Genomic DNA, 12,217 nt, shown 5'->3' with positions numbered 1-12,217 from the left:
ATGCATGTTTGAGAGTCGCTGCTGGCATGATCGCCGCGCTGTGAGAACAAAGGCATACAAAACGAGCAGTTCTACACAGAGTGTTGGCCTCTCCTCGGGTTGCAACTGCCGCCACTGTGGGCACGCGGAGAATGCTGGGGAGAGAAGTGCGGTCACATGGTCGTGGCGCGCTGCTCTTGACACGCAGAGAGCGTTTCCGTGGGAGGACAGTTACATCCTCGCTCGGCATGCTCCTGTACTGCTCTGTACTGCTCAGCGCCTCTGCTCTCATTCCCCTAACCAAATGCGCCATAAAAGTACACGAAACCGGGACACTCTCAACTGCAAACCTCGCAGGAGCGCAAGCAAGAATTGCAAGAAAAGACCTCCCCATGCCCTTACACACACTCTGACTCACCGCCGCAGTGTCAACCAGGTAGTTAATGGCACTGTTGAGGCTACCCTGAGCAGCCAGTAGGCCTGCGTAGTGGCTCAGCAGGCTCGCTAGCACTCCTGGTTCAATGGGCGGCGGCTGTGTTCCCAGCTGGCCAAGTGCCGCTCGCAGCATCATCACTTGTTCTACCAGTTCCTGCACAGTCCAACACTGAAACGCTTAGCAATTTGTCAATATATACCACAAAAACCTGGCTACAATACGAGGTCTTTTTTCCCAGATTTCAGCATGCCAAATTGCTGCTTTGTATTACATGCGGATCAAAACAATTGTCAGTCTAAAATCACACAATTCCAATCTCAATGTTGTTCAGTACTAATAACTAACAGGCTTTCAGCAACAGGAGGTGTTGGCTAGCAATTGCGTCGGCCAGCCTGACCATTTTGATTTTGACGCCATTTAACCAAGCTGACCTCCCAATTCCCCCGTTGGAATGGCAAGAGCAGCACTTGGCTGCTTTTAAAGGGAAAGCAATCGTAGATGCTGAAAGCAGTGGCACCACGTCAAGCACGGCTGCATAGGTATCTTTGATAAGGGATATGGTACAGCCAACAAATGATTATCACTACACCCTCTCGACAGCCTAGACTTCAAGAAAACTTACTGGGTGCTCAAGCTCTGTGCCTGCACCAATGCGCATTCGTGGTGCTAGACGCAATCGGGCAAAATGCTGTTGGTGCCTCCTGCACTGCCTTTCCTTAAACATGCCAGGTGCAGTACTACAAAAATCACAGGACCATGCCGAGCCTACAAGTGCTGCAGCGAGTGTGAAACCGCTCTTTTCTTCACGGCGTGAAATTCTTCGATCAAGTCTGTCTGCACGCGAATTGGAGGGAGCCAGTACCAGGCACACAGACTGCTACTAGCTCCCTAAGATATAGTGCTAATAAATGCTTTCAGTCAGCTTTCCTCACTCGAATTGTGCGCGGTAAAAACTTCTTAGCCCTTCTTGCTATTCTCAAATTAAACCCTGTATCATATGCAGATCTGTATTTATACACAGGTGTTTACATCAATTCATGGAACAAATATTCAATAGAATTAGCATCAACAATCCCTGCATAGCCCATTTTACATTAGGATGTCCATTAATGCTTTACTTTTTGAGTATACTACTGCCACACCATTATAGTAATCATGCACTCATACAATATACTTATTATTAGGGATGAGGAAATGTCTGAAATTTCAAATATGAATTGAATATGCTTGTTATTCGATTAGTACTCACAGTCGAAATGTTCTTATTTCAGAACTTCCCGAATATTTGAATATTACCCAATAAACCTTAACTTTTCTAATTCACTGCGGTAATTCACAACCAACGTGCAGGCGTTCATCAGACAAAATTATTGTGACGCAAACGGTTTTCGGCAGTTTTTTAAGGCCTATTCAATAATTCGAGCTTTCGATAATTTCGGACATTTTGTCTGGTCCCTTGAAGGCCAAATTCATAAAACTTTATGTATTAAGTAGCAATACAGCAGCTCCACCCGGTTTCATGCAGGTCCTTCCACTACAAAAAAGAAAACAAAGGTGTAAGGAATCCTGTATTATATATTTATACACAGTTTTTCAGTAAGGTAGTAGAACCCCGCTGTTACGTTCCTCACTGCTGCGTTTTCCTGGCTGTTACGTCGTTTTCATCCAGTCCCGGCATAGCTCCCATGGGATGCAAAGTAGTATTAGGAACCCCGCTGTTACATTGTAGCAGTGAAAACATTCCTGCATGACACCTCGCAACCTGGTTCCCCCATGAAGGAAGAAAAAAACTAGGAGGGAGCGCCGAGGCAGAAAAGTGAAGCCTAGTCATAAAAAAATATAATGGAAAGCATCATGGGAAATTAGCCATCATGTGACATGGCAACAGTAGCTGGTAGCTGGTTTCGGTTGCAGCTTCGCACGTTGAGTTTCTTCTATGGTTTCGCACACTCCACTCTGAAGGAATGCCTTCGCTACACGACACCTGCACTAGAAACCAGAGGCGCGCGCTGTGAGCAGACGATGGATGGAACTTTGGACTTTTAGATGGGCCAATGCCGTAGGGGCTGCCCAAAGACTGGTCAAGATGGGCGAGACGCTGGGAGTGGTATCGCGTCATCTCTGGCCTCGTCAAACAAGATGAAGCAACACAGATTCACATGCTACTTTACACGATGGACGAGGAAGCGCAGGACGTGCTGATCTCACTGAAGCTCACAGACGACCAGATGACATCGTACCGCCAAGTGGTGAGCGCTTTCGAAAAACACTTCATCCCAAAAGAATGTGATTTACCAGAGAGCAATGTTCAACTCGCGCAAGCAAGAGCCACACGGAACTGTAAACGCTTTCGTGACCGACCTCTTTAAAATCAACTATGGAGCGCTGAAGGACGAACTAATCCGCGACAGGCTGGTAGTGGGCTTACAAGATGTCACGGTAAGTGAAAAGCTTCAACTGGATGCCAAACTCGCACTGGCGAAGGCCGTTGCAGCAGCACGCAACTCCGAAGTAGTGAAGCAGCAGCAAACAGAAATTCGTTGCAAAGAGCATCTGACCGTTCCTGTCGACGAAATCAGAAAGCCAGGTCACAGAAAGAGCAGCCATAAAGAAATGAAAGCACAGTGTCAAGCGCCTCGGAGTCAGCACACCGTGAAAAGCGTAGATGCAGGACGCTGTCGGTGGTGTGGTGGAGCCCGCAATCACATGAAAGCCCAGTGCCTAGCCATGGGCAAGGTATGCAACAGCTGCGGAAAGAAAGACCCCTACGCAGTAGTCTGCCTGTCGAGAGCACGAAAAGGTGACATGCTGAACTGTTCCTTTGAGCGAAGACAGTGCATGGAAGAAGTGCACCTCGGTGAGGTACGAAGCATGACGGCTAAAGAGCCATGGAGAGTGAAAGCAAAGCTGAATGGCACACCTATCATGTTCAAAGTCTACACAGGCACTGACGTCACAGCAATGTCGCTTAAGGACTACAACAGGGACACCATGGGACCCCTGGAGACAACAAGTCAAACACTGACTGGCCCAGGTCAAGTGCCAATTGCCACAGCAGGCTTCTTCAGAGCAACAATAGAATGGCGACACACATGAGTGTAAGAGAAGGTCTTCGTCATCGAAAGGCTGAGAGAAGCCCTTCTAAGTCGCAGTAGAATCACTAGGCATTGTGCAGCGGCCACTGGAGCTTGCCGAAGCACAAGAGAGCAACATCTCTGACATCGTAGCCCAGTACCCCAAGCTGACGTCGAGACTTGGACTAATGGAGAACGAGCACCGCATCAAAGTGATCAGTGACGCTAAGCCCTACGCAGTCACTTACCCATGGTGAGTGCCCCTGTCTCTTATTCCACTCGTAGAGACAGAACTGAAAAGGATGGAGGACCTTGGTGTAATACAAAGAGCGGAACAAGCAACTGAGTGGTGCTTGCCAATGGTGGTAGCTAGGAAGAGGAATGACGAACTGAGGATATGTGTTGACTATGGCCAGTTGAACCAGCCGATTGTTCGTGAACGCCTGCTCATGCCCACAGTCGATGAATGCCTTGCTAAAATAGCCAATACAAAAGTCCTCAGCCGCTTAGATGCAAGAGCAAGCTACTGGCAAGTTCCCCTCTCCAAAGAGTCACGTCAGTTTACAACGTTCATCACTCAGTTTGGACGGTTCCAGTTCATCAGACTACCCTTTGGCATTTCTACATCGCTGGAGTTCTAGCAACGTAAGATGCTTCGAGCCCTGGAGGGACTAGACGGACTGGCATGTCTACAAGATGACATCATTGTGTCTGGGAGAACAGTCAACGAGCACGACGCAAATCTCCACAAAGTGCTGAGCCGGCATGTGAGGGCAGGTGTCACGCTCAACGTCAACAAATGCTCATTTAAACAGAAAGAGGTCAAGTTTCTGGGACACATCGTTTCCGCAAAAGGTGTCTGGGCCGACCCAGACAAAGTGAAGGCCATTATGCAGATAGATGCACCAAGGGACGTGTCTGAAGTATGCTAGAACTACATGGATATATCGCCAGGGGCTGTCACTCTAACGGTGAGTATTCTGTTAAGCGCACTCCTCGAGAAATGAAACATATTGTTTGTGAGGGCATTTAAACAGAAAGAGGTCAAGTTTCTGGGACACATTGTTTCCGCAAAAGGTGTCAGGGCCGACCCAGACAAAGTGAAGGCCATTATGCAGATAGATGCACCAAGGGACGTGTCTGAAGTATGCTAGAACTACATGGATATATCGCCCGGGGCTGTCGCTCTAACGGTGAGTATTCTGTTAAGCGCGCTCCTCGAGAAATGAAACATATTGTTTGTGAGGGCATATGCATGTATTGTTCGAGACGAAAATCATATGTTTCATTTTGGAAATGCAGACCTCAATACACATTATGCTGAAGCCAGTTCCCCAGGCATGCAACATTATGTCGAATTCGTAGTCTCCCTTACGAACCTGAGGATGAAAAGGCCACCTGCAGTTCTCACCAGAGTGCCTATAAATGCGGAGTGCAATGCAACATCTGTAAACAAAGTAACTTATGTGTTATGACAAAACGCACAACTTTCAGTAATCCACTCCGGTAGGCTTTCCACTGGGGCATCCAATGTCACTAAAATATACCATGTACCCTGCTCTGCTGCTTTTGAGTCTGGCAACTATGTTGGCTGAATTCCCAAGAATCATTGCGCACAAGAGAGAAGTGAGCGGTGTCAGAGGAGGTTGGCTTGCAAAGGCTGTGCGCGTCCCTAGTTTTTTTTTTTTTCCGCCATGGGCTCCCCGAATCCACCCGAGCAACGCGTACCAGCTGCCATTTTGGCTTTTGACAAGCCTTGGCCAGGCTTGGCTACGGAACTTGCCGGCAAAAAGCTGCACGCAAGTTGAAGAGGCTGGCACTAGATGGCCATACCATCAACTTGTTATGCCACCATAGCCTCGAACCCACATTCTTTTCCCTCCACAATCGAACCAAGGTCAATGCAACAGGTCACGCTACTTGGGAGAAAACAAGTGCAGCTGCCTATTGCCAGCGGCATGAACTCGATGATGATGATGAAAGGTGGAAAGGGCCACTGCAAACTGTGTGGCAAAATATTAAAGCTTAAAAAATAAGGTTATTGCAAAGATCTAGAAAGTAAATATAATATTGATACAAACTATAGTCGACGACGAAGCGGCGACAATCAGTGGCTAGTTGACGTAGACGATGAAGTGGTTGCTAGTTGGCGTAGACGACGAAGTTGGTTGCCTGGAACCGCGCTCAGACCGCTGCTCGGACCTCTCTCGGACTTCGGCAGTTTTCTAAGCTCAGGGCGCTGCCTGAACGTTTGGCTCAATACCCGTTACAGTCTGGTGGAGGTGCTGGGTACGCTTTCCCACGTTTACACGCTTCACGACGGATCTGACTCCGGTCCACCAGCGACTCAGTCGCCACCTCCGCGGACAGTCGCCTGAGGTTGGGCCCCTTTCCACCCCTACGAGGATCACGCAGCCGCAACTCTCGAGCCACCTCGACATGGCCACTGATCCCAGGCTCTCAGATCCGATCCTTCGCCACCCGCCGCGAACAGCACCATCTTTTCACGGCGACGTCTTCGAAGACGCTGAGGATTGGCTGGCGACCTTCGAGCGAGTGGCTCGGTACAACGGTTGGAGTGACGAGCAAAAGCTCAATAATGCTTATTTCGCCCTAGAAGAGGCTGCGCGTATGTGGTTCGAAAACCACGAGGGCGCCCTTACCACCTGGCAAGCATTTTGCCGTGAACTTCTGACCACCTTCCCAAACGCCGACCGCCGCGAGAAAGCTGAAGCTGCACTTCAGTCCAGAAACCAGCGGCCAAATGAAAGTGTACGCATGTTCTGTGAAGACATGACCCGTCTTTTCCAGCGCGCAGACCCCAATATGAAAGAGGAGACGAAGCTTCGCCACCTCATGCGTGGAGTTAGGCAGGAGCTGCTTGCAGGCCTCGTTCGCAGCCCACCCCGTACCGTTGCTGAATTCCTCACGGCAGCAACGACCATGAAAACGACGCTCCAACAACGGGCCCGGCAGTACAACCGAGATGTCAGCAGCCTGGCCCCAGATGTTTTTTCGTCATGCCATGGAGGCGGTGTGGACGCCTTACGTAACCTCATTCGGTCGGTTGTTCGAGAGGAACTCCAACGTTTCCGTCTGCCTCAGAGTGCGCCAGTGACATCACTGATCGAAGTCGTCAGAGATGAAGTACGCCAGGCTGCTCGTGAATTCCCGGTCACCAACGTACTGCAGCGCGTCAATGAAATACCCACGCACACATCCGTTGTTCGCCAGGCAGCTACCTAGGATCCTGTCGCTACCATGCCTCCACGGGTCGACGACAAACGAACGTACGCGTTCGTTGCACGTCAAGCAGCTGCCTGTGGTCCTATTGACCCGACACCGGTGGTTAGCCACATCAGACCGTATGAAGCATCGGCTCAAGCTGTGGTGCCTGTCACACGCCCTCGCAAGTCGGACGTGTGGCGTACGCGGGACCGCAGGCCAATCTGCTACCACTGCGGGGAGGCCGGCCACCTTTACCATGCATGCCCGTATCGCCGAGTGGGACTTCGCGGCTTCGCACCCGATGCGCCCTGTCCACGGAACGGCGAACGGCCGCTCGAAATAGAAGCTCATCTGTCGGCCAGTCAGAGGCCTGGGAGATACAGGCGCTATGACTCAGGATCGTCATCTCCGCTGCGGTACCGTTCCCCAAGCCCTCGCAGAGACGCCAGCAATACTGAGCGGCGTTCTCAAAGTCCACACCGGGAAAACTAATTCCAGCGGTCTCCGGAGGCAGGGCTGCTGCTGTCGGAAACATTGAAGATCCTCCGGCGCCGGTACACCGATACGCTGATTTCTCACAGGGGCAGGGTAGCGACAGCATCCGACGCGCTACTTCTGATTTGTGCGTGACACTTGACGGAACTGACACGATCGCTCTACTTGACACCGGTGCAGACTATTCAGAGATGAGCCACACCCTCGCCCAGGAATTGAGCAGTTGTGACGCCATGGTTGGGCCCCAGCATTCGCACGGCTGGAGGTCACCTCATTAGCCCGGCCGGAAGGTGCACAGCCCGAATTGGCGTCCGCGGTTTCGTCTACGTCGGGGAATTCGTTGTCTTGCGCGAATGTTCGAGAGATTTGATTCTGGGGCTCGACTTTCTGCAGGCAAACGGTGCTGTGATCGACCTGCACGAGGCACGAGTCACATTCTCGACTAAACGGGCAGTGGCACGCCTCGACACCCGCGATCCCTGTAGCCATGCTCTGCATATTGTGGAGGATGATGTCACGGTGCCACCACGGTGCAGTGTCGTAATGCGCGTGCAGAATGACCTATTTCATGACTTTGAGGGCATGGCGGAGGGTCATATTCCGCTGCTGCTGGAGAAGGGTCTCATTGTTGCCCGAGGTCTCGTCCACCTACGGGATGGCTGCACTACCGTTCTGCTCACCAACTTTTCGAACGAATTTCAGCACCTCGTCAAAGGCATGGTGATCTCCTTCCTCCAAGACGTCGCGGAGTGTCCACATTTGTGCACCGTGAAAGAAGCCCTTCAAGATGACACTGGACCTCGCCATGTTCTGCCACCCGTCAAAATAAACACCGAGTTATCACCGGCTCAGAAGGATCTGCTTTCGGCTGTCTTGGCAGATTTTGCAGACTGCTTCGCAACGTCTTCCAAAGTGGGCCGAACTCCGGTCACCAAGCACCGTATAATAACAGACGAGACCACGCGCCCCGTATGCCAACACCCATACCGCGTTTCTCCAACGAAACGAGCAGCGATTCAGAGACAGGTCACCGAAATGCTTTCCGACGATGTCATTCAGCTGTCTACAAGCCCGTGGGCTTCGCCGGTTGTTCTCGTCAGAAAGAAGGACAATACTCTGCGGTTCTGTGTCGATTATAGACAACTTAATCTTGTCACTAAAAAGGACGTTTACCCACTTCCCCGCATAGACGAAGCACTCGATCGACTGCGAGATGCACGATACTTCTCGTCGCTAGACCTAAAAAGTGGGTACTGGCAAATAGAAGTGGATGAGAGAGACCCGGAGAAGACGGCTTTCGTGGCACCCGATGGCTTGTATGAGTTTAAGGTGCTACCGTTCAGCCTATGTTCGGCACCGGCCACGTTCCAACGCATGATGGACACCGTTCTGTCCGGTTTGAAGTGGCAGTCGTGTTTGGTTTACCTGGACGATGTCGTCATATTTTCGACCACCTTCGACCAACACCTAGAAAGGTTACGCCTTGTGTTAAAAGCTCTACGAGACGCCAATCTGACAATCAAACCGGAGAAATGTTACTTCTGCTTTGAGGAACTTCGCTTCCTTGGTCACGTGGTCAGCGCAGAAGGTGTTCGCCCGGACCCTGAAGAGACAGCTGCCGTTTCTGGTTTTCCGCACCCTACTGACAAGAAAGCGGTTCGACGGTTCTTAGGTTTGTGCTCCTATTACAGATGCTTTGTACGAGATTTTTCGCACATTGCAGAACCGCTAACCACACTGACTCGAGATGACACGCCGTTCCTGTAGGGAGGTGAACAAGAGGCCGCTTTCCTTGAGCTTAGCAGCCGCCTACAGAATCATCCGATACTAGGCCATTTGGACCAAAACGCCGCAACTGACGTTCACACTGATGCCAGCAACGTTGGGGTTAGTGCAGTACTAATTCAGTGGCAAGACGGTGCAGAACGGGTCATCGCTTACGCGAGCCGAACACTTACCCGCTCCGAAACCAACTATTCAACAACTGAGAAAGAATGTCTGGCGGTAATATGGGCCCTCACCAAGTTCCGACCATACCTCTACGGCCGACCTTTCCGCGTTATAAGCGACCACCATTCATTATGCTGGCTTGCGAGCCTCAGAGACCCCTCAGGACGATTGGCTAGATGGAGCCTTAGATTACAAGAGTATGACGTAACAGTCGTATACAAATCAGGACGGAAGCATCAGGATGCTGACTGTGTCGCGCTCGCCCATCGCCATATGTCCAGAAGAAACGGCCGATGATTTTCCCTTTCTGGGGGCTATTAGTACAGCCCAAATGACGCAGCTGCAGAGAATGGACCCAGAGTTAGCGTCACTCGTCGACTATCTGCAGGGCGTCGACGCCCGTATTCCCTGTGTTTTTCATCGTGGGCTTCAAACGTTCACTCTGCGTGGTAACGTGCTCTACAAGCGAAATTTCGCTAACAGTGAAGAGACGTTTCTCCTTGTTGTGCCCTCCGAGTTGCGCCGAGATATATTGAGTGCCTGTCATGATGAACCCACCACCGGCCACCTGGGGGTGAGCCGTACACTTGCACGAATTCGTCAAAAGTATTATTGGCCCAGGTTACTCCCATCGGTGCGGGCTTATGTACGCTCATGTCGTGACTGCCAACGTTGCAAGTCTCCGCCATTTAAACCCGCTGGATTTCTTCAGCCTATTGCTCCGCCGAAGACCCCTTTCCATCAAGTGGGCATGGATCTTCTCGGTCCTTTTCCGAAGTCCTCGTCTGGCAACCGTTGGGTAGTCGTCGCGACAGACTACCTAACACGGTACGCAGAGACCGCGTCCCTTGTTAAAGGTACTGCAGCCGAAGTTGCTCAATTTTTCGTTCATAACATTGTCCTACGTCATGCCGCCCCCGCCGTGGTAATCACTGACCGTGGAACAGCTTTTACGGCTCGCCTAATCCGGTTGGTCATGACTCTGACTCACACTAGCCATCGACGTGCGACGGCGTATCACCCTCAGACCAACGGGCTGGTGGAGCGCCTCAATCGCACCCTCACCGACATGATTTCTATGTATGTGGACGCAGAACATCGCACCTGGGATGCGATTTTGCCCTATACAACTTTCGCGTACAATACCGCCACTCAAGAGACGACGCGACTGACCCCGTTCCAACTTGTCTTCGGTCGCCAAGTGAGCACGCCGTTGGATGCCATGATGCCAGTTAGTCCTTCTTGCGGCTCTGACGCCGAACTTGACGCCAACATCTTTGTTCAGCGTGCTGAGGAAGCGCGGCAACTAGCACGCCTTAGAATCCACCGACAACAGGCGAATGACGCTGCTCGGTATAACCTCAGCCGAAGAATCGTCACCTACGAACCGGGCGACCTCGTCTGGGTTTGGACACCTGTTCCGTCATCGCGGCCTATCTGAAAAATTACTGCGCCGATACTTCGGCCCTTAGGAGATTGTTCGCCGTATCAGTGAAGTCACCTACGCTGTTGTTCCCGTAGCTTCAGCTCCATCCCGAAGGCCACAGCGTCCTGAAGTCGTGCACGTGGTTCGGCTGAAGCCCTATCATGATCGTACATGACTGAACTTTTCGTCAACGCCGCTGGGTCCTTGTGACACTTTAGTGCACCCTTTCGCTGACTTCTTCCTAGTAGCACCGCGTCGCATCGAGTCGATGCTACAGAGGAGGGGGCAGTGATACAAACTATAGTCGACGACGAAGCGGAGACAATCAGTGGCTAGTTGATGTAGACGATGAAGTGGTTGCTAGTTGGCGTAGACGACGAAGTTGGTTGCCTGGTACCGCGCTCAGACCGCTGCTCGTACCGCTCGACTTCGGCAGTGTTCTAAGCTCAGGGCGCTGCCTGAACGTTTGGCTCAATACTCGTTACAATATTCAGGAGCAGAAAACATGCAGTTTTCGTTTCTTGCATAAGAAAAAAACGTGTCGTATTTATAATATTTTAACTTGTTTTTATTGACCTCTCTCGGCCATTTAGTATCCACTGCGTAGTTGCCCAAAGCTCAGATATGGCTCAGACCGAAGCTTTTTCATCCACGGGGTGGGTGCGTCATTGGCCTCGGTTCAACATTCAACGTTGCATGCTGCGTGCAAAGTGGGTTATCTGTGTCAAACAGTCAGTATTACATTCTGCTGGCTGTGGCAGAGCTTTACAACAAGGCGAAGTTGTGCGCGCTCGATGAGAAACTGATTGCCGCTGCATGTTCGCATTTTCGGACGATGGCACAATGCTGCGTCACAGTTCGGCGGCTTGGCCAGCTCGGCCTCCCAGGGACGTCGCAAAAGTGGTGACGGATACACATCTGCACGAGCGGCGTCTCGCTGCATCTATTTTAATTAACGGTGAAGGTGAGATTTTATGACCCCCAAGACGTGTGTCGCATTGCGCAAAGCCATCCGTTCAGCTCCCTTTGCTGCGTGTTTTGCTTACTGCGTCGCATTAACGCACCAACGTTCGCTGAATGTGCTTTAACTGGTATCACAGGGGTGTCCCTATTGTCAGTGCAGAGTAGCGTCACACTGACTATTTTAAGCGACAAATGAAGCACGAGTAAAACTTAAATCGCGAACAGGATGAGATTTTAGTTGTAGGGAGCGAAGCTGTATCGCAGTTATTTTCACTTCTCAGATGCATTACCGTATTTACTCGCATAATGCTCGCACTTTTTTCGCGGGCAATTGGTGCTAAGTTGGGGGGTGCGATAATTATGCGGGGAAAATTTTCGAGCAAATGTTTTGGAGCGCTAAAAGCAAATTTAAATAGGTGCGAATCGGGATTCTTAGGTCAGCTATTGAAACCAAAGCATTACTTTCAAGAAGAACTTACCCTTATTATAAAAGTACAGGGTCGCTAAAAGCACAAATTGATAAAGCACTTTATTTACCGCACGCAGCCTCCTCATCACTCCCCGTGTTTCGTGGTATAATGCTCACAGCAGACCATACAGTTCTACTCTACACAGAACTTGTTGACGCTGAAGTGCCTGCTGGCAGCGCGGTTGCTATGCTGTAGC

The 12,217-nt window shown here is 50.9% G+C and overlaps 2 protein-coding genes across 5 annotated transcripts in view; one reads left to right on the top strand and one right to left on the bottom strand.

Moving 5' to 3' along the window:
- The window catches only part of Sec31 (COPII coat complex component secretory 31), a 182,666-nt gene that overhangs the window by 79,688 nt on the left and 90,761 nt on the right, over positions 1–12,217 (bottom strand). For all 4 annotated transcript variants that reach the window (XM_084588119.1, XM_084588121.1, XM_084588117.1 and 1 more), the window contains exon 17: positions 398–568. In XM_084588119.1, the coding sequence (XP_084444245.1) occupies positions 398–568 (171 nt within the window). The remainder of the gene's footprint in view (positions 1–397; positions 569–12,217) is intronic.
- Positions 5,802–7,225, top strand: LOC146202344 (uncharacterized). Its single transcript, XM_084588122.1, has 2 exons — positions 5,802–6,663; positions 6,736–7,225. Exons 1-2 carry the CDS (start codon positions 5,929–5,931, stop codon positions 7,207–7,209), a joined length of 1,209 nt encoding a protein of 402 aa, XP_084444248.1. The 5' UTR covers positions 5,802–5,928; the 3' UTR covers positions 7,210–7,225.

The sequence above is a fragment of the Amblyomma maculatum genome, chromosome 1 (assembly GCF_055883805.1).
Source record: "Amblyomma maculatum isolate TAMU_Amacu chromosome 1, ASM5588380v1, whole genome shotgun sequence".
Taxonomy (NCBI): Eukaryota; Metazoa; Arthropoda; class Arachnida; order Ixodida; family Ixodidae; genus Amblyomma; species Amblyomma maculatum.
The sequence above is the reverse complement of the archived record's forward strand: the minus strand, read 5'-3'. Positions and strand labels throughout refer to the sequence as shown.